This window comes from Anopheles ziemanni, chromosome 2, assembly GCF_943734765.1.
Source record: "Anopheles ziemanni chromosome 2, idAnoZiCoDA_A2_x.2, whole genome shotgun sequence".
In the NCBI taxonomy this organism is placed as follows: Eukaryota; Metazoa; Arthropoda; class Insecta; order Diptera; family Culicidae; genus Anopheles; species Anopheles ziemanni.
The window spans coordinates 3,998,481-4,025,002 of record NC_080705.1 but is presented as its reverse complement, the minus strand read 5'-3'; the positions used below and the strand labels follow the sequence as shown (position 1 = coordinate 4,025,002).

At 46.5% G+C, this 26,522-nt stretch overlaps 1 protein-coding gene across 1 annotated transcript; it reads left to right on the top strand.

Moving 5' to 3' along the window:
• The first annotated feature begins 1,687 nt into the window (after positions 1 to 1,687).
• On the top strand, positions 1,688 to 26,040 carry LOC131283099 (adenylate cyclase type 3). The gene is made up of 18 exons (XM_058312666.1): positions 1,688 to 1,886; positions 3,068 to 3,239; positions 6,296 to 6,455; positions 6,693 to 6,842; positions 8,867 to 8,985; positions 14,353 to 14,464; positions 15,086 to 15,213; positions 15,302 to 15,460; positions 16,220 to 16,358; positions 18,083 to 18,184; positions 18,415 to 18,725; positions 18,932 to 19,019; positions 21,744 to 21,860; positions 22,874 to 23,069; positions 24,272 to 24,344; positions 24,462 to 24,534; positions 24,672 to 24,980; positions 25,046 to 26,040. The coding sequence occupies exons 1-18, from the start codon at positions 1,688 to 1,690 to the stop codon at positions 26,033 to 26,035; spliced, it is 3,597 nt and encodes a 1,198-aa protein (XP_058168649.1). The 3' UTR covers positions 26,036 to 26,040.
• The last annotated feature ends 482 nt before the right edge of the window (positions 26,041 to 26,522 follow it).

Below are 26,522 nucleotides of genomic sequence, written 5' to 3'. Positions count from 1 at the left end.
ATTTCATTTTCCCTTTCTGGTACAGAACACAAGGAGGTGCAATAAATTGTCCTACCTTCTCAAACTTCACCCCAGCTTCAGCCAGATCTATCATCCTCCTGGAGAAGCCTTCCCGGGCGATATTTTCCGCTCGTTGTGGCTCATAAACTCCGTGAGTGAACCCTGGAACCGTTATCAATTTCAATAGCAGTCACGTGCAGATGTGGCTCAGTTCTTTTTTTCCTCCTCCTCCTCTCGCTCGGATGAAGAATCCGTACGAATAAAGGTAAACGAGAGGAATAACAAAGCAAAACAAAAACACAAAACCAAACCGAACGGATACGGAACGTCCCAAAGCGTAGCGGAGCGTATTTGACGTTTTGTGTAAGGTCGGTTCCGCTGCTGTTTTCCGACGCGTTTGCTTACGGCAAAGGCGGTGGGAGTGCCTTTTCCCATTCCGGTTGCCGATCTTCTTGGAGCTTGCTCCGTTTACGGATTGTCGGATTTATCAAACTTTCAACCAATCGACAACCGGGCGCTTTCGCTGTGAGCAAAGCTGGCACGTATCAGGTCAATTTGATTGATGCCACGCACCAGTGGAGCAATTGTGGGGCCGCGGGAGTAGATAAACGGCCGCAGGAAAGTTAGCTCTTTAAATAACGATAAATCGTGCACAAGTTTTCTCGGTGAACAGCGTGAAAAGTGATCGAAAAACGCTTGTTTTTGTTTGCCTTTGTAGTAGGTTATGATTGGAGAAATCGGTCGAGAACATATAGACATTGGTAATTCCTCGTAGAATTACAGTTTTAGTCGAGTCAATTTTCCTCCTCGGGTAGTTCTTTCTCCGTTCAAACGTACACATATTTTCTGGCTTCCTATTTTATGTTGCCAGCCACTTCACTCAAGGCTCCTCCGTCACAAACCTTCGGGGGAAAACCTAAATAAAAGTTAAACAACTCATCTACAGCCTCATCACCACTCGGCAACGACCGACGGCTGGAAAACGGCTTCTCCCACGCCTTTCCCGGTCGGGTGGACTAAACGCCCCCCGGTAACGAGCGTTCTGTGAATAACAAATCGGGCAGGTCGGAGGAACACCAAAAGCGGCTAGCAATTCCACCGAGACATCGAACATGTGATCTCGTTAATCAAACACCGAAGAGCGGAAACGAAGCTCGGCCGATCACCCGCAACCCGTCGGGGTTCGTTCCGTCCGTCAATCCAATCGAGGCGGACACACACATAATGGTCCCACTGGCGGGCGGTTTTCCCGAGGACGAACCTTCTGCTGCGACGAGCATTTGGCTGCCGACGATGAAGCGCACTCTCGAGCCCGAGCTGGCGGAGTGAAACCAAACGGGAGCGGGGAGGCTAAGCAGCAACGGGGGAGGATAGAAAAAAACGGACGTTTGCTGACATTATCATCGGCATCATCTGCAGCATCAGCATCATCGTCGTCATCGTCGCAGCCTCAACCCTTATTCGTCGCCTTTTGCGTCAACGACAACGACAACGTCGATCATTCGTCGTCTAGAAGTGATGCTAAAGATAGTGTGCCTGTGTGGGTGCAACCGTCGGGCGACATTTCGAAGCGAATTTTCGTGCAAGCAAATCGAAGTTCAGTGAGTGAGTAAAGGAACGACATTGTGAGAAGCGAAAGAAAACGTGAAGTAAGTGAGTGAACACGTTGAAACGTATGGAGAGCACGATGGTGAGGACGTCGGAACTGGGGCAAGTGGCGGTCGGTGGGGGCGGTGTCCTGCTGCCCGATGCCGTCCTCGACAAGCTGTATCAACGGTACGCGCTGAAGCAGAAGCGGGTCGCGCTCGCCTGCTACCTGATCGCGTCGATTCTGTTCGACATCTGGGCCATCGGGGTGCCACAAGGTCAAAGCGTCGAGAGCATAGGTAAGTACCTGCCCCGCGTGGATGGGGCTTTTCCGCGACGTGAGAAAAATCAAACGGAGTGAGCTCAAACAGAGGATCAAAGGCAGGCAAAGTAACGTTGCGAAAGATAACGAAGCGAGCAACCAAACAAAACGCGGAGACAACTCTCCAATGAAGCTTTAAACGAAAGATGGGCACTCCGCACCATCGCCCGAACTTTTCTTATCACTCAAAACTTTTCCAATTATTTCGCAAACCATTGCCGTTTTATGAGCTCGCCCTTCGAAGTCACTGTCGACATTTTGAACCAAATAAGCATTTGATTAAAAACGAGTCAAGTGGGTGCCGTGCTTTTTTTTATAGTTCTCTTGTCCATTCGGCCGACTTTCTATCTCTTTCCGTGTGTAATCCATTTTGTTTTTAGTTGATGTTTTATCCCTCTGTTTCTCAACATTACTTCAGTTTCTGTGTTCGACCGATGTGAAATTAAACTGATTTAATTCGAGATAACGAGAAGAATGTATTTGTAAATTTTTCTTTCATTTAGTTTGATGTTAATTGAACATTTTGATTTCAATTTTAAAACAATTTTTGTTTGACATGATAAATTTAACAAATAACCTGCATATTTTATCAACAATTCTTCTCTTTGAGCGTTCTTCTAGCTTTTCTTCAGAACCGCTTTTGTTTTCTTTCCTTAACACGTTGACTGCCAAGCGTTTTTAGCACTCTTTTTTAGAACAATCTTTTTTAATAAAATTTGCTTAAAACATTTATCAAACCAACGATTTTTGCAGGCTAAGCAAAAATTTTGCTACTCAAAGAATTGACAAAAAATATCACTATAATTTTTATGTTGCATTTTCATTTGTTTACGGGTAAAAAACTTTTTAGAACTTTTTAGAACTGTCACCCACTTTTGGGTGACATGGCAGTCAACGTGTTGAAATATGATTTACATTCCTCGCGGTACGAACATGAACGTTACATTGTTTACCGACATAATCCACTTCGCTACGTTCGTGACACGAACGAATAAATTGCATTTCTATTGGCCCAATTTTGTAACCGGTCAAAACATAAAACCATCCCCCCAAATGGGCACCCGGCAACCGGACCGGGAAAACACCCGGGGAAACACTCTGCAAATGTAATCTAATCGCATCGCATCGTTGCTTATCTTTATCTTTTCTTTTTCCCAGCCGTCACCAGCGTCTTCCTCACCGTCAACGTTGTCCTGGCGATCGTGCTGCGCTTCTGCGGCCGGGGTCGGTTCCGCGGCGTCATCTGGGAAATCGCTCCCCACCTGGCGTGGCTGCTCGCCATTACGCAGCTCTTCCTGCAGCTCTTTCTCAAAGGCTCGGTCACACCACGGTAAGCAGGGGGGTGAATCTGTGTTGGTGCGTTGGTGCCTGTTTGTTGATTCAACCACGATGTCTTTGCTTCCCCGTGGCGGGGGGGTTCTGGATCTTCGCGTGACGAGTTACCGACCGGTAAAGGTGTATGTTTTCCTTCTTCCGGACCGGAAATGCAGTCGACCTAACCAATCATATCGGATCAATGGGAAAATGCGCTGGAGTGGGAGGAGGCAAACCGTGGGTGACGGTGCTTTTCTTTTCTTCGCTCACGTTGTTCGGACACTCTCAGGACAAGCCGGGCAAACAACATGCACCGTAATGAAACAGGTACATGTGTTTGGCAGAAAGCTAACGACGAACCGAGAGAAGATAGAACGAGAAAGAGAGTGAGATCGAATGAGACAGGACAGAAGCATTCCTGCCAGTCGTCATTGTGTCGGGAAAATTGTGTTCTAACGTGATTCAACCCGACGAACGATGGGGCTGCTAACGAGAGCACGCCGCAAAGCGGGTCAACAAGAGGGCGGTTTGCAGCAGGGATAAGTGGCTTAAGAAAACAACAACTTCACCCCCGTTACGGGGGAAAACTAGAACACGGGAAGTCAACATTCTGCAAATGGATTGCAGGATTCCGAATCGGTTCAGAGCCCACGCACACACTCATGGACAAAGTGCAAGAATTTAGTGCTTTTCTTGGACGTGTTTCACGTACGGAACACCCTCAAGATAACCGAACGGCGTTCGGAAAATTGAAGCCCTTTTGAAAGTAATTTCAATTTCCCCGTTCATCATCAGGCGATCGATTGAAATCGGGAACCATCCCGGAAACCAACCTTTGCCCGTTGCATATTGCAAATTCAAGCAGAAAAATGATTAGCAGTGAGTTCCGAGGACGATGCTGGTGGAGGTAATTACTTTACCTCGAGACACCGAGCGGGGGGAGGGGAAGTTAGCAGATCCGATTTATGCCCGGGGTAGATTTTGCAGTGCAATTAAGGGATCAATTGGGTCGTCGGTTGGTGGACCAGCCTTCCTTTCCACCTTTGAACTCTCCCTCCAATGGGAAACTCGGAGTTTGAGCAACAGAGTGAGCGATTTCTATCGTGGTGAAATCAATTTATGTCAGCAATAGGAACATGTCCACACATTCATGTTCGCATCACCACATACTCGATGGAAATGATAACAGCACTCGATGTTGAAGGATGCTTCAGGGCGCACCGGGAAACATTATTCCACGTTTTCGAGTTCAATTTTGCGAATTTCCAAAACCATTTCCATCGTACGACTCGCGAACACGCTTGTGGAAATCAACCTAACCTGCCGCCTCTCCACCATTAATCCTTGCCACCAAAACCCTGCTTCCTGTTGACATGTGTGTTGAATGGTAAATATCCATTTTCGATTGACGCTCCCGGCATCAACGCCCCAAAAAACAAAAAAAAAGGTGTCCCAAAGCTTCCGATGCACCGCTTCGTCCGCAAATGGAGTGCACAAATGAAAAAGCGCCAGTCCATTAATGTTATTGACAGACTTTAGGCTGTAACTTTATCCATCTTCCGGCACCGCGCACCGGCACTGTTTGTTCGCCGCCCCAATATGGACGGCACATGCATACACACACACACACACATGTAGCTACGAACGAGCGAACAGTTTCCTCCGTCGTTCCCCCCCTCGCTGGGAAGAGGATGTCGCGAAACGTTGCTGTTGTGCGCCGTTTTTTTTTTTGTCAAAATATTTCGAAATGAATATTCATGGCCCTGCCAAAGGGAGAGCCCCTAATTTAAACTTAATTATCCGGCAAATAGCGTCGGGCCGGGGTGGTTGGTCCGTCAAAACGTGCGCTTAGTGTTTCACGCTCCTCTCGTGTTTTTGTTCGGTGGGTGGGTGGATGAAAGTGAGTTTTGAGTAACGACAACGACACGACACATTTTGGTGTATGGTTTAGGCGAGGTGTGTGCGAAGGGTGAAGAGGTAGAGCCATGGAGAGGGAGAGGTGGTTGGAGTAGAGACAACTCATAGTGTTTAGGAGGTAAAAGCGAAAGCATGCCATGCATGTTGTTCGAACGGTGAATAATGATTGCTTGCGAAGGAAATTGAACAGCATAAATATGGATTTTGATAATGAAATCCAGCAGCACATGCTTGATAGGTCGTTTAATTTTTGGAAAATATCTTCTCAATGGCTGAAAAATGAATGGAACTTAATTGAGCTGTAAAGCTCATATTAAATCATACAAACATAAAATGATTGGTAACTTTAAATAATCCGAGATGCCCTGAACTGAATGTTTAATAACGAAGGTTATTGCACAAACAACTATCTGAAGAACAACAAGAGGATAGTCTGTAACAATCCTTTTCCATTCCTGTTCAGCCCGTTTAAAGATAATCAAATATGAACAGATTTGTAAAATTTTTAAATTAAAAATGAATGGTATGACATAAATTGCTTTCGTAAAACGAAAATTTTTCAGAGCAACGAAACAATTATTCAAGCCATGGTGTTAAGCGATACAGAAATTGTACTCATGAAACAATTCTCGTTTCCATGGAATTATAGATTTGAAGTTTACAAAAAAGCATGACAGTTTGGATTCACTAAAAGTTGCTATCATTTATTTCTGATTTCATGCCAAAATTGTATACTTTAACTGTCAAATGGTATAACAACCAACAAATCGATTTCAAGAGTGCCCTTTAACGGAGTAGAACCATCTCAAATCCTTCTAAGCCGGCTTTCTACAGAGAGAAACGAAAACAATCAAGCGAAATGCAAAAACCCACCTTCCGCTCACAACGTTTCGTGAAGGTTGGTAAACCAAAACACAAAGCGAAGCACGTGGGGCCAAAATCCCAAACCAAATTATTGACTCGCTCCGAAGTGGAACGCCGGGAACGGGATGATGTGCGAAGTGGAGCGTAAAATGGTAGTCAACTGGAAAACTGTTGTTTCCCATGCCCATTTCTTACGTAGACAGACATCTCGGGAAAAGCATCGCCACGGTGTAGCTAGTAATATTTTATGATTTCCATTGCTTCTCTTCTCTGCTTCTTCTTCTTTTACAGTGATTCTCTCGGATGGGCCGTGCTGCTTAATTTTTTAGTGTACGTGACCCTGCCGGTACTGCTGAAGTACACCGGCATCCTGCTCGGGCTCGGTTCGTTTGCAACCTACGTCAACGCAATTATCGGGCTGGCGAAGAAGGAAAACTATTTTTGGGAGCAGGTAGGTTGATAATCTTTTCTTGTCCCTTTTTATTGTCCATCTCACTCGGTTTTCCTCTGCTCAACCCTTGGATCGCTGAGAGATCCTGTTTTAAAAATAAATCCATCCACCTCCGTTGCGGAAACTTCCCAACCGGATCATGTTTTTCCGAGTAGACGGCCATTGTTTTACCCACTCCAGTTGCTCACCTTTTGTCACCGCTTTTTGTTTTGTGCTTCCTTTTTCTTCTACTTCCAGCAAGTGGCCAACATCCTGCTGCTCGTCGCCGCCACCCTGATCGGGCTGCTCTGCTACTTCCTGGCCGAGGCCAAACAACGGCGCGCTTTTCTCGAGGCGAAGCAGGGCCTCGAGGTGAAGATGCTGATCGAGGAGCAGTCCGCCGAGCAGGTCAGTACCGGTGCCCCCCCTCGAGGCCGGGTGTGGTGCCATTTCGCATCGAGGTTTAAAATAAATCAATCATAAGCCGACCGCCGCGTTTTTCCTCTAGGGTTTGATTTATGGCAGCTGATTTCGTCCACATTTGTTTTTTTTTCTCCCCGGTGCCCGGCCCCCTTTCGACCGCGACCGGAAGAAAGCAGATGCCGACGAGCCTTCCAATGGCTTTTCCTTTCTTTTAGCAAACGAGGCCCAGTCAGGCTATAAATCAGCCTTCTCCTTGCCCAAGCGTATGGCGTGTGGGTATCGTCCGGTAACGGAAGAAGTCGGATTGTTAGCACACAGATTGAGCTCGACAGCGTTGTTTGGGTGCGAGACTTTTCTCATTTGCTTTCGCTCTAACCCTACATCATACGTTGGGAAGAAGAGACAAAGCATGCAAAGTGCAACAGCTTGGTATGGCTTTCGATCAGGCATAAGATTTAAGCCTCCATTCCCATCGACACGCCAATGTGGCCATTTGTTATCCATTTTGAATGGAAGCCAACATGGAAGTGATTTAGATTACGTTTACTGGAATGATAGTTTTTCCTGGCTCTTTAGCTCTAGCTTTATTAATCTTTCGCTTTTATTTATTTATTTGGTGACTAGTGACAGATTGAAAAAAGATTTTCTACACCTTTTTCAGTTAAACTTTGCAAGGCCAAATGTTCCCTCGTCCGCTTAATTTGTAGTGATGTGCGCTCTGAGTGAGAATGAGCGAGTGATTTGAATCTTAATATTGAATGAACGAACGAATCCTAACAGATAGTTTTTGTGACTCCCTTTGATTTGAATCCTTAACTGGGATTCGAATCCCAGTTTGTGAATCACTACACGGGATTCGAATCACATCTTGGGATTCGAATCTCTATGGCGCCTAGCGACTCTTTTATCCACTCGTTCATTCTTTTGGGATTCGAATCCCAGTTAAGGATTCAACTCTCCTCGAAGATTAATAAATCATTTTACACGTTTTAAATCACAAAAGAGTAATTTAAAGATCCGAATCATCGTGATGATTATTCACTCTGATTCAAATCTCTAAAAAGAGTTGTTATTTTCATCACTATTAATTTGAAACAACTCTTTAGAATCTTGTCAATCAGCGCTTAGTTCTTATGTCAGTCGCCAGTTTCTAATTAATTACAAACTAGTTGGTTAACGAACCGCTACCCCGTTGCTGAAAACTATCGCTGTTTGTGGCCTTGAGACGGCCAGGTCGGGACACGTTTAGATGCCGGAAGCCACGCTCGTAAAAATCCCGAACCCAACGCAACCCAACCCACCGCCATTTTGTCGAGAAATACGGCACGTTTGCTAAATTATTCTGTCACATCCCAAGGTCAGCGTGGCCGCCCCATTAGCCTGAACACCGTTTGTTAGGGGAGCTCGTAAAATGGTCACACACACACATTCATGCAAAATGTCCTGGTCATCGAAAATAGTCAGCACTTTTACAGGCCGAGCGGCATTGAAATACACGAATGCGAACTTTACATCATCGAGCGGTCGATCGGAGCGGGACATTTGAGCCATACTTTGTATTGTGGTCTTGTGGAGGACTTGTTTGTATTTTCTCCGTCATGGAGGTCAAGAAAAGGAGGAAGGTCCAATCGTAAATGCGGTAAAGTTTCTCCGACGAGATTTGCGGTGTAAAATTTTGCCATAAAGCGCTCCCGGGACTCTTTCTCCGATGAGTTGTGTGTTTTGTTTCGTCGGCGAGGAATTCTTTCACCAAAGCATCCCTTGACTGGATGAAATAGACTCAAATCGGATTGGTTGATGTGATTGAATGGCACGAGGCTGAAGCGAAATCAATGCAAATCTGTCTACGAATGGCACTTCGTAACGGAGAACGAAGCAGTTCCCGCATTCAAGACGACGACACGACGACCGAACTGGCTGGCTGCAGAAGACTTTAATCTAATCCAATTTACTCCTTCGCTTTACGTGCCCCCCTTTTTCACCCTTCACTCTTCGCTCTGTCATTCCAGGAACGTCTTCTGCTTTCCGTGCTGCCGGAGCACGTTGCGGTGAAGATGCGACAGGATCTCGGTTCAACCAATTCCGAACAGTTCAAGAAGATCTACATGAGTCGCCACGAGAACGTTAGGTGAGTCCATGTGTCCTGGCCAGTACCATGTTTGCATACCCTGCACGCGAGCGTGTGTGTGTGTGTGTGTGTGTGTGCGTACGTGCGGCTACGATCAACTCAGCCGGCAGGGACCAATCAAAAGCAGCCCGTGTGGGAGCGATAAACCGCACCGTGTTGTTGAACTATGTTTTTCTTTCCTGTTTTCCCCTGCTGCTGCTGCAAGCATTTCCTCGAACATTTCAACAATCCCCTGTCCCGGTTTTCGGCGGTCTCCACTTTGGCGAAAAGGAAAATAATGTTTACTCACCTCCCACCACCCACTCCTTCGTCGGGTGGCTTCAAAGTCGATTGCGTCAGCGACGAGGCAAAGCTTTGATTTTGGAGCCGGAAGCTGACGGCTTGTGCGGGGCAGAAAAGCACACTGCACGAGAGAAGGTAGTAAAATCAAAACCCCGGGCACAAATACGACACGAAAATAAACACGGCCTGATCGGACGGGCGGGTTTGACGGGGAAAATCGAAGAACAAATCATAATAATGAAACATAAGTAAATAAGCATTGGCGGCAAGTTTTTCAGACGGCGTGCCAGAAGGAAAGGAAATATTGTGCCAGCCGAAGTGAAAACAAAACCCGGGCTACGAAGGACACGAGAAGGTGCTGCGAAGCGATAAGAGAACGAGGAACGTCTAATGTTGTTGTTATTGGAAGAATCAAGCACTTAAATCAACAGTGGCGGTGGCAAGTTTTTGGGAGGGTCGTTTTGGGAAAATCCTCCCGGGGGCCCTGGGGAAGGAACATGGCAGATGAAATAACTTAGGATTTTCCAGAATAAATCTACGCACCAAGTGCGGCACGGACAGGGAAATGAGAAAGTTCATCTGAATTTTCCATTTTCTCCCGCCATAATGACATCATTATTCTTGGCTGGTTTCAATGCTTATTTCGGAATACTTTTCCGTGACCCGTCGAGAACAACCCAAATGGGCTTAAAAGTTGTCTCTTTTCTTAACCAAAATTAATCATAAGAGACTTCCGGTTATTCGTTTCCGCCCGGTGGTGTAATTAAAGTAAAAGGATTTATTTCCAGTATTGAGTTTCATCCTGTTAACGAATTTCTAGAAACTTTTTTCTTGCAATCGGAATCGTAACCGGGCCCGGAAATATGGTATTTCGGAAAAGCCTTTTCCGAGGATCCAAATCAATCAAAATTGAACATCCCATTTAGTCTGATTACTTGCAATCAGGTTGAAAAGTGCCGGAAAGGATAACATTGGTTGTTTCACTTTCTGTTAAATTTCCCTTCCGCAAGGAGTAAATGCGAGGGAAACATGGTCTCTGGGGAAAATTGTATATCTTATCAATGATCGTCGATCGTGATTCGCTTTCCATTCACAAATCAATCCGCTAATAATTCCGCACGGTAAAGGTGGATTGATTTTGAAACGGAGTGCGTGACTTATTGGCCCGATAGCCCGGACGTGTTCAGAATTTTTCCAACACGCTGTACTCCTGGGAAAGTACGAAGGAGAAACGAGTACAGTTGCGGGGAAAACAAAACATAATTCAAACATAAGGATTTCTTGATAGCTCTTCAGCGTCTTGCGTCGGAGTTAATCTGCCTCTAGACTTATTTTAAATTGACTTTTCTTGCTCCGACCCGTGAGAGTTTTTTAATTAAACCAATCAGGAATTGTCACCAACAGAACGCGGGAGCGAGCGGAAAGGGTAGGTTTTTGAACTTTCCCCCATGTTCTCGACAACTAAATCGCTCGATCTTTGCATTAAGAAAGGTTGACCTCGGGGAGAGGCAACTTGGGACCTGGGCAAACTTTTGACCCCAACAAACACGGCAACCGAGAAGACAATTGGACGTACATGGAAAACCTCCTGCGGCAAACGCATTACAATGTCCAGGAAGATGGTGGAAAAGCACGAAACAAACGAACACATATCCTCTCGAAGGCATGGAGTATTTCCGCTCCCCAAATGGCAGCCCCCCCCCCCCCCCTTTGCTTTCCCCTTGGAGAATTATTCAAATGGAGTTGTGCCAACGTACGATGGGTTGCAGTTGTAACGGAAACATCTGTCCCGGCGATGGAAAGCCAGCTTCCAGACGGCGCTTTCCGCCACCGAACACGGTACGCACCATTGTTGGTTTAATAAGTTATGAAGAGCCGCCACGCCAGCTTTATGCCTCGACGTATACCTCGACCAGAAGCCACCCAACCTGGACCTTTTTGTCAAGCGAAACAATTTTCCAAGCGAACGCACCGTTCCTTCGCTTGGCAGCGTCGGGGAGAGAGGGAAGTGCAAGGAAAACATGGTTTCTTTTTGCGAAAAACGTTCTTCCCATAGTGGCAGTGAAGGTTTCCCTTACGTTTCCCTGCCCGAAGTCGGTGGTACTTTCTTTCACACGAGATGATCCGCAGTATTTCCCCAAAATTGTCATCTTCCCGCCCGTCGACTTTACTGCAATGCTCTCGGGTTTGTTGGAAAATTAAATTATCCGTTTTCGCCACCCCGTGAAGCCGCGGTAGCAACACGGAAAAAATCGTCCGTTACGATGGCAACACATTTTCCACTGGGTCCCCAGAGGTTTTATGGGGGGAGGAACGTTAAATGTGTTGCGTGGGGTAAAGTCTTGTTTCATTTACTTTTCGTTCTTTTTTCTAACTTTATTAAAATGTCGAACTATGGATGAATGTTAAGGAGAAAGCTTACAAGAGCTTCATTTCTACCTTTGATACAGTTTCCCGGAAAAAGCTTCCCCATTTCAAATGTGATTTATGTTTGTTCGTCAAGAGTTAATTAATACTCTTTTCCCCCATTTCTCTGGAATCCACTTTAACATCTACTAATTTTTTCAAGAAAGTCACTCTTTTATTTTCTGTAAAAGTTCACTTTGGGTAACTCACGTTTGACTTTACTTCCCCGAGGGTGTCAATAAAAGCACAGTGGAGGCGATATGATGCATTTTCGCTGCTGCACCTATCGCTATCCAGGACCACACTCTTCTTTGTATGTGTCTGGGGCAGCCGAATCCCCCGGGGGCAAAATTGTTTCAAGCAAGGATCCCAAGATCTGCCGCAAGTAAACCGAGGTTCGCGGTTTTAGCACGAGTTCTTCGAGGCGCTCTCAGCTGCACGTGTGCACACTGCACTGCACGTGGTAAAATGCCAGTATGAATATCGAGCCAACCGCAACCGACGGCTCGATGCTCGGCTCGATCACGGGAGTCACGGTACCATGGTGTTCTGTGCTGGCATGACTTGACTTTTGCTGATGCTCGTGCAAAACCATTTTGCCTTTCCCCCCGCCCTGAAACAGAGAGGGAGAGAGAGAGAGGGAAGCGCATGTGAGGCTGCGGTTTTCGTTGGAATCGAGCTTGAGCTGCTGATGGAGGATGGAAATTTGAAGGTGGAAAAGCTACCCTGCCACAGTATCGCAGCCGATATTTGCCCGGTTTTTGGGCGCCCGGAACAGCCGAAATGAAGCAGCAGCAGAAAAGGCACATCGGAGGCACTGTGCACGGTACACTGAACATTGATGGTTAATACTTTTTCCCAATAATCCTCTTACGCGTACCGAACGCAAGAACTTTTCGCCAGCATCTAACTGGATGGCCCGCCACGAGATAAGGTACAAAGGCTCTTAGCACTGAGGCGAAGCTTAGGTTGGGCGTGTGAAATGTGATAACAATAATCTTCGATTGCTCGCATGAAGCATAACATCGACCGGGAGTATATCCTTGCTACCTACGTAAACATATTTGGTAACCGATAGTCCTTCCGGACAATAATGAGCTTGTAGTCATGTTGCGATGTGATATCGACGGGTTGGTAGTCGGCGAAATAGCCACAATGTAATTACATTCCATGTGAAAACGGTTATTTCTGTGTGTTAGAGGATAAAACTTTACTCACATCAATTGGAGCTTTATGCGTTATGAAGTACATTCTGATTAGTTAGGCTGTTTCATTCTGCTTAGTCTCTGCAGATATTGAAGGACTTTTTTTGGGGAGTCCAAATTCTGAGCTCTATTATTATCATATCCATCTCGTGAATTGTAGTCTATCCTACTCAAAAGTATTTAGTCTTCACCAAATTTAGAAGTTCGACAGAAAATTGGAAATTAAATTGATCCAAAGAGTCAAAGTTCTCTCATAAAACCTTAACTCTATAACCAATTAATAGCCGGCCATTTTAAATACGGTTAACATGGAACTCGTCTGAACCATAAAGAAATAATGAAATACTTCTTTCAATTTGTTACTTCCTCAAATTTACCCAACTTAATCTACGCTTAAGCCGTATGGCGCATCTTCCGCAAATGAGTATCTCCCATATCTCCTCCAAAGGTGCGAAAGAAGGTTGAATGGGTCACGTCCCAAAAGGTCACCATCTGGGATGGTGACGGATTAAACTGAGGGACGATATTTTCCCAGCAAAACTAAAGTAATTCCCCTTCCGCTAGAATAACACCGGGCGTCTCTGGAGGCCTCGTTCCTGTACTCCGTATCAAATACCGTCGGTAAAGTATCAAATACCGGCAGCTTCCGTTCGACCAAACTCTCTCACTCAGATAAATAAAATAACATCCGGTCCTTCAACCGAACTACTCCCACAGCGCTGCCGAAATGGATTGTTTGCTCATCATAATGCCTCCAAAAAGGGAGGCACATGGAACTCCTGGTGCGGGTTTATTTATTTGCTAAATCTCCAGGCAAAACATTCACACCACAAAACGGTCGTTAGCAAATTAGAGCTCCGGTCAGCTTCGGTCGACGTCCCTCGATACCACCACGAGTGTCCCCAAAGCTCGTCGCTGGGTTTCTTTTTTTTGCGTTAGTGTGTACCATTGATTAGAGCCAGCTTCAAGCAGCGTCCTTTCCCGAGGGAGTTGTTAACCGTTACCAGGCCGGGGAGTGGTTCCGTGCGTGCTAAAAATACCACCAAAACGGTCGGCCTACGGAGCGAAAATCATCGATCATGTTGATGATGGAAAAAAGTTGTCGGTATAGGATTGCAATTTGATTGTTTTGATGGATGACGCGAGCCAACGGCCGATAAGAGACAGGATGTGAATGGACATTGTCAAGTAATGGGCACGATTCTTGATTGGGTCTCGGCTTGGTGCAAAGGTGTTGTAAGACCAGGTCTAATCTCATCCCATCTACTTTTCGCTACAATATGACTCAATCATGGTCGTTTGGAAAAACCACAAAGTGGCTGGTGTCGACAGCGTCGCCAATTTTCAAGCCTTAGACATTCAAGCTGTAGGTATTCAGGTCCCTACACACTAAAAATCATTCCACAACAGACAGCCTTCCGGTCCTCGAAAAGGTTTCATGACGATGATGTTTTCCCCCCGTTTTCCGTTTCAGCATCCTGTATGCAGATATCGTCGGCTTCACGGCCATCTCGTCCACCTACTCGGCCCAGGATCTGGTGAAAATTCTCAACGAACTCTTCGCCCGCTTCGACCGGCTAGCTGAGGTAAGGCTGGAACAAACGGTTTTCCAACTTTCCTTCGCAGTTTCTGTTTCATTTCCCCAACCCTCCGGTCTGAAAACCGGAGCATAAATTAAATTTAACAACAGACACTGTGACACTCACCAAGGGGTTTTGTCTGCAACCGACACAAGAGACTCTCACCCTACACACACACAGACACTTTGTATCTTGATATATATGTCACGAGAAAGGAAAGGAAAAAAGGAAACACCTACCGAAGCACAATATGCAGTCGCTGTGACGAGTGTGTGCTGCTCCAGTTTTTCCTTATCAGGAGTACAACTTTTTCATCCTGTACGCTCGTTCGGGTTCCATGTTCTCTGTAGTATTCCTTTTTTCCTTTTTTGATGCTATACCTCCTGTAGAGATGAAACAGTCTCCAATGCGGAAGTGTATGGAAAAGGCATTACTCCTCCTTGTCCTAGTCGTTTTCCGTCTGAATAGATTCTTGTTCCCCCCCAAAGAACGAGCAATAGGTTGAAGAGGATTGGAACTAGCCTAACAGACAAGTAGACTTTTATGAGGACTTTGACGAACTTTCGCTGCTTCACCCCCTCCAGACTTTGGTGCTTCATTGCTCCCTTTGCTTTTATTTTTTTGCAGAAATATCAACAGTTGAGGATAAAAATTCTCGGCGACTGCTACTACTGCATCAGTGGAGCCCCCGTCGAGCGGCCGGATCATGCCGTCTTGTGCGTCCACATGGGCCTCTCGATGGTGAAGGCGATCAAGTAAGGAATACGGCTCGCATCGCGCCTGTCAATTTCTTCGCCAACTTACGATTTCCTTGAATTCACCCCACCCCCACTCCCGAAACAGGTACGTCCAGCAGAAGACCAACTCGCCGGTGGATATGCGCGTCGGTATACACACCGGTGCGGTGTTGGCCGGGATCCTGGGCCAGCGCCAGTGGCAGTTCGATGTCTACTCGAAGGATGTCGAGCTGGCGAACAAGATGGAGTCGAGCGGAAAGGCTGGGTGAGTGGACAAAATGGGCCCCAAAAAAAAAAAAGAAGGATCATGTACCGCTTCAGTAGGTCTGCAAAACGGGTCCCCTTTTCTTTTCTTTCCGCCTCAAACATGAGATAGAAAAGCCCCGCCGGGAAAATCTGCATAATCACACGGGGGGGCTTGGAGTTCTGGGGCCAATCGATTGGAGCCTTTGAAAAATGACGGGACTTCCCGGATTTCCGGGAACTTGCCACCGCCCCGAGGCCGAAGTAACTTTGAATAAGATCAATTCGCTATCGCTGATCCGTTTTGCAGTCCCGAGTCAAAAGAAAAAGGAAACTCCCACCGACTAAGGGATCAAAAGGACGGTGGACTTGTATTTTTTACTCCCTCTTTATTCCAACACTTTCGGTTTCCGCTTGACTGACTTCGAGCTCCCACCACCATTTTCCTACCGGTTTCCATCTGGTGGTGACTGCAATTCCGGGATATTGACCAAGCCCACTGCGGCGTGACAATATCGAATCCTTTTTCCTTCTTTTCTTTCCTTATTTTTTTCTTCCTCAAAATGGGACCTTCCTAACTTTCGTAGATAAACTTTCACCCACGGTAAACATTAAAATTCTACTTTTTCCCTCCAAGGTCTTCATAAAAAATGCTTGAATTTCCTTTTCGATCGTTTTTCAATTTCAAATAGCCAAAAACTCGAGAAAAAAAAACCTTGAAAGGAAAGTAAATCGAAATCGAAACTCATCCTTTATTTTCTTTACCATTTCCTTCGTGCAGCCGCGTTCATCTGTCGGAGAAAACGCTCAGCTTTCTGAACGGCGAGTTCGAGGTCGAGCCGGCCTTCGGTGAAAAGCGGGAGGAGGCACTCCGGATAGCGGGCCTGAAGACGTACTTCATCACGAAAGTACTGAAGCCGGTAAGCAGCCGTCGATTTTTCACACATATTTTCACTTCGTCGCCACACGCCGGTTTGGTCGGTTTTTGGGGAAAAAGTGAGAAACCATAAGGAAGCAACCGTAAAAAATCATCACTCCATGTGTGTGTGTAGGTGTATGTGTGTAGGTATGAACTCGTGCGTGCCCATAAATACGCTTAAAGGCTCATCACGGTCGAGCAGAAATCTAATCACTGTAAGCACGCATGAAGTCGGTACCATTTATTACAATTTTCGCCTCATCCCTCCCTTTACACTAAGAGTTTTCCAAAACGAGCACAAGAAGCCCTCGGCGTTGCTCGTCGAAATGAGAATTTTATCCTGTTCGCTTTCCATTACAAACTGGCCCGAAAAAAAAACCCCCCGGAGGGAGAACATTAAAGTGTGGCCCATTATAGCAGCACTGTCGAATGCTGTTAGCGGAATTTGATTTCACGTTTTCATTCAACCATCAATTGATTCGATAATGCTTTCGGCACGATCTTGGCCAAAAAGGAAACTTCGGACTGAAATTGCGAGTGAAAATTACCGAACGGTTTGCTCTAGGGCGAAAAGCTTTTCCTGAAGGTCATGGAATGACTATTATTTACTTCCACGTTGAGAAAAAGCATATATTCACTTCAACACTCTGAAGAGTATATTTACGTTTCGGGGACGTTTAGACGTAACCCTCTGTTAGATTTGTTGGATCTATTTCCCCGAAATCCACCGAAATACATATATCTCAAGTGTCAACTGGGAAGATTAAGAGATCCATCTGTGGGATATCTCCGTAAAGAGACAAAGCGGTCCCAACCGAAGGAAAATGTCACCGATAATCGTACCTCTTTTACCTGTGTTGTCTTTTTCCTCGCTTTGGAACTCGAATGTCACGGCATTCTCCCATCCCAACGTGGGTCGCAAATGTGGAGACGGCTTTTACTTCGCCAGGGTAATGGAAATAAAAGGTAACGTTTTCCTTTCGTATGGAGAAGAAATTTGCCCACTCGAGATTTATTTATGTTGTGTCCCACAGCGTGACAAAGGCCGTTTTTCCGCCCAAATCGCCACCGAACGGACGGCGTGGATATGAGCCTTTACGACGTAAGCGGACATCCCGTGAGAGTCGTGAGCCTTGATGTTAGTCCTCATTAGTCCGGCTTGGAGGTCCGGGCGAGGGGGTTCATGATTAATACAATTACAGAGGACCCTAGCGACCGGCCCCGACAATCGTCCGTTTTTCACTCGGCAAACAGACAGGATAAAACAAGTCAAGGAAAACATCCACCACGGGTGGGCAAGGTTTTTCCGGCCGTCCGGAGGGTTAAGATGCTCGGGTGAAACTGATTTGCTCGTAGCCTATTAATTAACTACCGTTTTGAGGCGGATGCTCGACCCGGGTTTGGCGGAACGATTTTTCCGCCGCCGGAAGTCTCGCGCGTCCGAACCGATCCGTCAGTAAAATGCTGTAATATCCATCGGATTCCTGGGACCCGTCTGGACATTGGTTTTCCATTACGCGGGGGCCTTCGATCGGAGCAAACGCTTTCGTGGGGGCGTTTCGTGGGAATTTAATAAATCTCGCTCGGTTCATAATTTTCCGCACACTCCCCGCCTGTGGCCTCGAGCCATAAACAAAGAGCCCACCAATAAATTTCTGTTCATTCCGGTGTATTGGTTGTTTTTCCCCATAAAATGCTGACGATTGCTCTTTACTCCATCGCCAGTTCTGCCCGTCGGAGCATAAAAACGGTTCGGCCGATCCGAAAGACGTTGTCATCGAGGCGGACGGTCCGTCGGAGATCTTCCGCGACGAGGACGAACCGAAGGTAAGCCGTCGGGGGTGTGCGAGCTGATAGCAATTAATTTTCATTGCGGAAAAAAAGGGAACCAAAGAACGTTGGCTATCTTTGGAACGAGTGTTATCATCCGCACGGCAACGCCGGGATCTCGCACGTCCGTTCCAAGGAGCTCCGAACCCCGAATCGACTTCCCGCTTCGACCAGCTGATGAGGCATTAATTCTTGTTGTTTCTGTTGTCGTCTTGCGCCAAACGAAGGAGTCAAGCCAGGCGGAAGCGGTAGCGAACGGGGACGAACCGTCGACGCCGGCCACGGACGACAAGGCGGCGGACGCGCTCGAGGAGGAGAAAGCCTGCGAGGACTACAAGATGCGCCTCCGCAAGGAGCTCGTCAGCCGCGACGGCCACAGCGAAATCAGCAAGGACACGACCATCTTCCTCACGTTCAACGACAAAGCGCACGAAACGGCCTACAACGAGTACCGCGAGCCGCACAGCGCCGTCCCCCTGCTGGCCGCCCTCCTGGTGCAGCTCGTGGCCATCCTCTACGCCATCCTGGTGCTTCCGAGGTAACCAAGGTTGATTTATTTATCTTTTTTGCGTCGCGACTGCACTGCACCGCTAACTAATTAGTTCCGGACTTACCTGTGTTTTTTTTCTTTTCGCTCGAATTGTTTTTCTCACTCACAATCCTTTCTCGTTCTTTCGATGTTTCCTTTTTTTTTCCTCCACCCTGGACCATGGATGACGCGCGCCCTCCAACGCTGAACGACAGGACGGCGGTGCACTTCGAAATCGTGATACCGCCGCTGGTGATCATCTTCGTAATGGTGTTCATCTCGGTCGCGGAGAGTCTCACCGGGGTAAGTCTCCAGGGGAGTAAATATAATAATAAATGCGATTCTATTTGCCCGTGCAACAAACAAGGCGAACGGAAATGAGGAGGTCTGCCTACCCGAATGGCCTTGCAAATACCTCGCTGTAGTCATACCTAAAGGCAATCTTGGGCACAAGTCCCGAGATGGGTTGAATGCGCACGAAGGCTATTTATTCCATTTCGCCTTAATGTTATTCTTGTTCGAACATTCAGTGTAATTTAATGAACAAAACTTTTATCTTTGCTGTTTCAATTCCTCCGCGAATACTTATACTTGAAACAACTGTGGATACTCAAAATCGAAACAATGAAACATAATAGTTTTTGAAACGATATCAACCTTTACTTGAGGCTTAATATCAAACGAAATGAAATATTGAAAACGAATGAACTATTTCTTGAGTGAATTCATTCGCTTTAATTTCTCATGAGACCAATTGTTTTACATTTTGTTTTTGTTTTGTTAATAACACTAAGTGGAAAAAACATGGAGTGTGTAAATACAGGGTGGCATCGTAGAAGTGATACACTTTGTTTATGTAATAAAATTGAAACCAGGTAAGATACATCTTCGTAATCAATTTAAATAACATCTATTACTATTAAACTTGCATTTCACTTAGTTTATTTCAAATCTTTCACCTGTGCACCTGATAACGGCCCGTAGAACCTTATGGAAGTCGTTGCAGACCGCACGCAGAACTTCATCCGACATTTCGTCCCATATCTTAAATAACCGGACTCTCCATTTTTTACCCGGTTTCTTCTCTAGAATAACCGTGCCTGTCTCCTCGTATCGCTTGATGGTCCGGAAGACAAATAATTTAACTTAAATTGAGATGAGACTTAAATTGAGGCAGACAGACAGTCTGCCTAATCTGAATGTTTTTCAGACCTTGCAAATGTTAAATATTTAATTATACGCGAGTCTACTGAACACTTAGTGTACGTTTTGTACATCAATTTTAAACATGTTAATTTATCCAAATATACCCATGTATGCGACACAAAAAGTTTTTCAGAAAACACTCAAATAAGTGTATCACTTCTACGATGCCACCCTGTACACAGCGTTAGGAAACTTTTTGCCCAGAGATGATTGAAAGCAAACAAGAATATTGAGCTTTTCAGATCAATGCATTTTTTTATAAGATAAGATAAGATCAGTGGAATCTCAATTGCAATATAAAACATGTGGATACCTTTAAAACTTGTTAAAGCAAACGCAAAACAGAGGGCGTATTCACACAAGGAGGAGAAAAAGATTCTAATTTATGGAAACTCACTCGTATTGCCATGTTAAGTATGAAAACCCATAGAAATACCGCTTCAAAATACATATTAAGCTCGATCAGAAACCTCTAGATACGCACTTTACAATTCTCAATTTTGGGAAAACTGACTGACGGCGTGGAAGGACACAGCGTAGGATCCAGCCGTTGGGGATCATAAAATAAAACGATTTAAACTTTTCTTGTCGTAAACTTTCAATCGATTTCGCGTGTAGCACTACGCACCATATGGTTATTCTCTTCGGATCGTGAAACGAACCCGCGTTAACGCTAACCACCGGGTCCGGGGGAAACGAGATGGAAACCGATTTTCAAGTCGACCGCTGTGTCCTACGTCCACACGACGGACACCATCGTCCTGGGGAATCCTGTTCCTTTATCCGCCGATAAATAACGATTTTACACCACATCGGACGGAAGGAACAATCGTCGGGCGATTCGATTTGGCTGCGAACACTAGTAACGGCGAGTGTAAAACATGGCTCGGTATTCCCAACACCCTTCCCAAGCCTTCTTTTTCCATCCGTGGGCAAATAGAAATCCTTTCAGTAAGGATAAACGACAGCCGGACGTGGCAACGTTGTTCTCATTTTCGCGCGAGCTTCTTTGCGGGGGGTTTCCCTTGTTCCGTTTGGAAAAACCGATCGTCCTGGGACCATCCCAGGGCAACTGGGATGCGCTTTGTCCTAAACGGAACATGATTATTCATTCCGTGCCACGCTCTCTCGCGTTCTCGGTCCTCCGTGGCGACCATGTCGGTGGTGTAATTTTTCTTCATCCATTTATCTATTCAAACAAAGCGAGTTTAAACGGCGTAAGAATGGAGTGCACGACCACGGGGGTGCTATATAAATCATCACTCATGTTTGCAACGGTTGCACTTTTCTCGGTGTGAAACGGTCCACGAAACACTCGGGAAACTAAAATGCGAGTAGATTTGCAGAACGGTTCCCTCGCGCAAATGTGCGAAATCGAAATGGATGTAATGGAAAACTGATTTCACTCACTTCTACCGCTCCTATTCAAGCAGATTTCATCCAGCGGTGGAAAAAATCCGTGGAAACACGTTCCACTAAACCAGTTGCTGCTGATGGGTGTTGGGTGATTTATTTAATTCACTCCTCCTTTTGTGTCCGATCGCGAGCGTGTCGCTGGCAGTTGCATACAAAATAAGCATAAAGCATTGTGCCATGCAATAGAAGTTTTCCCCACCCATTCTGTGTGAGTGTGTGTGTTTATCAAAAAGGGCTTAAGGATTGTAAAGGGAACGCCGCAAGGGAATTAGAAGGCTGCCGGGGTGATTTCGCACATTATTGCATTGTTTCGCAAGCGCCCGTGACAAGGCGCTTGTTGCCGCTTTGCCGAACCTTGTTGACGACACGCTTTCCTCCACACTTTTCCCCCCTTTTTTTCTACAGATACTGCCCGCTTTCATCACGCTCAACAGCAAACGGTACAACGATAGCACCAGCTTGCGAAAATCCACGGCCATCATTATCGTCCTGCTGCTGGGAGTTGCGAACGTGAGCGACATGGTGAGTAGATCTAGCTATTAGTAGACGGTGTATGCTGTCCAAAAAGTGCGAAACCAACGAGCGTTTTGGTTAGCCAAAGAAGTGTTCGAGCCCTATGCAGCTCATTGAAGCACGCTAATACCCTTATTAGACGAGGAATTTACAGCATTTCCCGGCTTTTTATTCCAAAGCCCCATCAAAACACTGACTAGTAGCAGGTTTCATCTGACAAGTTGCGCTCAATAATGGCAACAACGCATCATCGATGGCATGGCAACATTACCGTTCTACAAAGCCACTGTCAATATCTAACATGTTTCATTTCGCTTGACGATTTGACAGCTCTCAAACCTTGATTTTGGCCTTCGTCGCCTACTGGACGCAAATCGACAGAGAGATGAAACATGTTAGATATTGAATATGGCTTTATAGAACGGTAATATTACCATGCCATCGATGATGCGTTGTTGCCATTATAGAGCGCAATTTGTCAGATGAAATAAAAATAAAGATCACAACAACAGAAACATGAGAATAAAGAAACACTAACCTGAAACTTGTTAGTGTTTTGATGGGACTTTGGAATCAAAAGCGGGGAAATGCTGTATCTGTCATATTTTTCCATCCTTTTACTGTCAAAGTAGGCTCTGACAGGGCGTTCGACCCAAAAATGATGTCCGCTCGTGTAATAACGAAAAGTTCCATAAAAGGGTTTTTCAGTTATTTGATCATTTTCACGATTGAATTTAGCGTATTGTTCAACCTAGAGTAATAAAAAAATCTGTTGCAAACAACAGAGCAAAAAGTAAACAAATCGCCACTTTGACATATAAATTCCAGTCGAAAGTTCAGTTTGGCAGAAAACTTCTGGAAAAATATGACGGATACATTCCTCGTCTAATAAGGGTATAAAACCCATCACCACGATGGTACTTACAATGCATCGTCTTATCTACTCGTTCTACTACTCTGTAACTTTACATGAACGGATCCTGGGTGTACCGGAAATGGGATGAAATGAATCCGTCTGGCAGCTGGCCGCCTCCCATCGGACACCGCTGAGCCTCAACATCACCAACGTGTCGTTCGCCTCGACCGAGATGGAACCGTCCAGTGTGTGTCTGTTTCCGTCGTACTTCAGTAACTATACCGTTTTAATACTAATTGCCACCTCAATCATAACGCAATTATCGCATCTCAGCAAAATTTTATTAATGATCATCATAACCGGTAAATACAGCATTTCTCAAACCTCAATGCTCATGCACCTTCCCAAACCTATCCTCCCAATGATTCCTCGTGAGTGTCCTACACCGACCGTCCACAACTGTAGGACGTGCGGACGTGATTCCCAGCAGACTCCTGGTTGATGGGTTGATGGTCTCGCCCCCGGAACAGGTACGGGTCTCGTCCGACTTATCCGATTGCGAAGTATTGTCAAGAGTCCTGTAAGCACCAATTTGCCACAAACGTTCATAACTGCCAGCTTGACATCGGCCTGCGGTGAACCGAGATGCACTTTCACATGCACATTGATTAAATTTATTCATACCCTCGAGGCGGAACGTACCACCACCACCCGGATGTGGGAAAAGCGTCGCTCGTTTATTACCTAGAGTCCGATTGGTTTTATCGACAGGAAGCAACAACTCTTCACAGACGCCTCGGAACTTCTTCAACAATATTTCTCTTTCCTTATCTTCAACCAGCATCTTTGAATGTTTGTTTTATTCAAACACTCCATGGTCTTGTCCATTTTAATGGCAGCAATATTTTATTCATCTCCGTTCCGGCGGAAAAGCTTGTGGCATTTAAATGGCTACCGTCTGGGGAAAAAAAAAACTATAACTTTCTGCACGAAGCCCGTTGTCCGTTTTACTTTTCCTTGTGCCCGTCGAACTGCCATTTTACTGCCTCGGTTAGCAGGGGAAAACTTGGACTTTGGGCTGACGCGCCTGACCCTTTCCCCATTTCCCACCCTGAGGGAGGACTCAAGAGTTTCATACATTTCGTGGAATAATTCCTGCTGACCACTATTAGCACAAACTAATTAAAAAGTAATAGCTTCACGGGTGAGAGAAGCCGCCCCCGTTTTCCCTCTTTTCCCATCGGATGGCGAACTTTCTTCGAACCTTCGGTGGCCATTAACCTCTACCCATCCCAGGCGGGAGTTACACCATGGGAATTCGTCGCACTAATCGTCCTGTGCCTGTACGGAGGTGCCGGTGGTCGGCAAAACCTAGTTAACTTCTCGACCCTGTCGGTCGGTTCCTTTCCCCTGATGAAGACCACATTCCTTCACACCCTTTCCTCCACGCCCCTTTAACGTCTCACCTTCGACGACGGTGTGCTTATGGTTCGTTACTGCTTTTCCTTTCTGACCGCGTGAACGTGTCCTTGAACCGGACGGTCCACCTCCTCGGCTCCTCCAGCGACCCACTGCTACGTGAACATCTTCCATCTGGATGAGGCATTCCGAAACGAGGACTTTGGTATTCTTAACGTGTAAGTGTAGTGGTATAAGGGTGAAAAACAACACCCTCCGTTCGATTGTTTCATCTAGTCTTGTGGTCGGTAGTAATTTGAGAATGTTCCCTTTCCCCTTCTCTTTCTCTTCCACAGGTTCCCCCTGCGCTACACGCTGTCCGCGCTGCTGGTTGCCGTGACGATAGCACTTTCTTTCCTCGCCAGACACGTAATGACCCGCCACCCGGCACCGAAGCGATTCCGCTTACCGATTAACCGAAATTCGGTAGCTAAAGCTTACTAATTATGGGTTTTTTCTTTCTGCTCCTCTCGTTCTCTCTCCTCCCCCCCGCCTGCCGTGTGCAGATCGATAAAGTAGATCGTGTAATATTCATGTGGAAAACGGAAGTGATCGATCAGAAGGAGAAGGCGAGTGACATGCGGCGGCGGAACGAGGCGCTCGTGTATAACGTGCTGCCGATGCACGTGGCCGAACATTTCATGGGCAACCGGAAGCGCTCGCACGACGACCTGTACTCGCAGAGCTACGCCGAGGTGGGGGTGCTCTTCGCCAGCATGCCCAACTTTTCCGACTTCTACTCGGAGGAAACGGTGAACAACCAGGGGTTGGAGTGTTTGCGCTTCCTGAACGAGGTCATTTCCGATTTCGATGCGGTAAGTTCCCGGAAGTGGTGTTGGCGTGTAACCTTGGTATTGAAACAGCTGTCCCTTTCTTGTAGCTGCTGGAGTTGCCCCAGTTCCAGGATATCATCAAGATCAAGACCATCGGCTCGACGTACATGGCGGCGAGCGGACTCAATCCGTCGCGTATCGTCAAACCGGAAGATCCCGTTTCGGTTCGGTGGGCTCACCTGGCACTGTTGGTGGAGTTCGCTCTCGAGCTCAAGAAAGCCCTGCAGGGCATCAACGAGCAGTCGTTCAATCACTTCGTCTTGAAGATGGGAGTCAACCATGGTCCGATTACGGCCGGAGTTATAGGAGCCCGCAAGCCACACTACGACATCTGGGGTAACACGGTTAATGTGGCGTCACGAATGGAGAGTACGGGCAAGGCCGGCGCTATTCAGGTAACGGAAGAAACCTGCCAGATCCTGCAGACCTTCGGTTACACCTTCGAGCAGCGTGGTCTTGTGGCAGTCAAGGGCAAGGGCCAGCTGATGACGTACTATCTGCAAGGGAAGGTACCCCGACCGGCGGCTCCGACGGCTTCCCCGATCCTTCAAAACCTCACCGCTATGGAGACGGTCCAGGAGGTGGACGAGTCCAAGGAGAGTCCCCCAGCACTCGCTCCACCACCAACCGATGGGACTTCCCCAGCGCATCAGCCTCACTCCGTCTCATCCGGCACGACAAGCCCCAACAGCGTGCGACTCAACCAAGAGTACGTAGAGATGAAGGTTAGCAGTCAGATAACCCAGGATCAGCAAGCAGGCAAACTCAGCAGCACCCTGACGGTCGTCACGGAGAAGACCACTACCACAACTTCGAACACGAGCAGCAGCATCTCCACCTTGGAGACCACTGTCAGCAAAACGGCCGCATCGAGCGTGCGGTCATCGAATCTTTTCAACGGAAGTGAGCCAGCCGGATCGGCCGAAGATGCCAGTGATGTCCAGACGCCGCTGCTTGAGGGGAAAAATAGCACCAACGCTAGCTCGAACCACATCGGTGACGGCGAAAAGGACGCATTGCTGGAAAATGGCTCCTAAGTGGAACTGGGACAGACGTCCCCGCATTTTGATAATCGCACTACTTGTAAGCTTTAATGTCCGATGGAGTTGATGTCGAGGTGGATAGGGACACGGATGTACGGAGAAGGTCATAGCTATGCAAGGGATATCTACCAAAATATCCGACAAATGCATAAATATGAAGCTTTGGAGCTGCCCTGGGGATTAAGTGTCAGAATGTACGCTGTCCGTTATGTTTCCCAATTCAACCAATCATCAGATCTTTGATGATCGTTTCCCGATTAGGATCCATTGGGTGATAACTACAAATAATCGCTGTCCTGTTTTAGGTTTTTCTATTCATGTATTGCATTAAAATGGAATTTCAGAGATTCTGGCACTAAATCCACAACACAGGACAATGCTCTAAAGCTAGCACTTTCCCACCAAGTTGTAAACCCTGGAAGGGGAAATACATTTACACGAGTCTCGGTCGGTATTGTACGAAAGATTCTAAAAAGGTTAA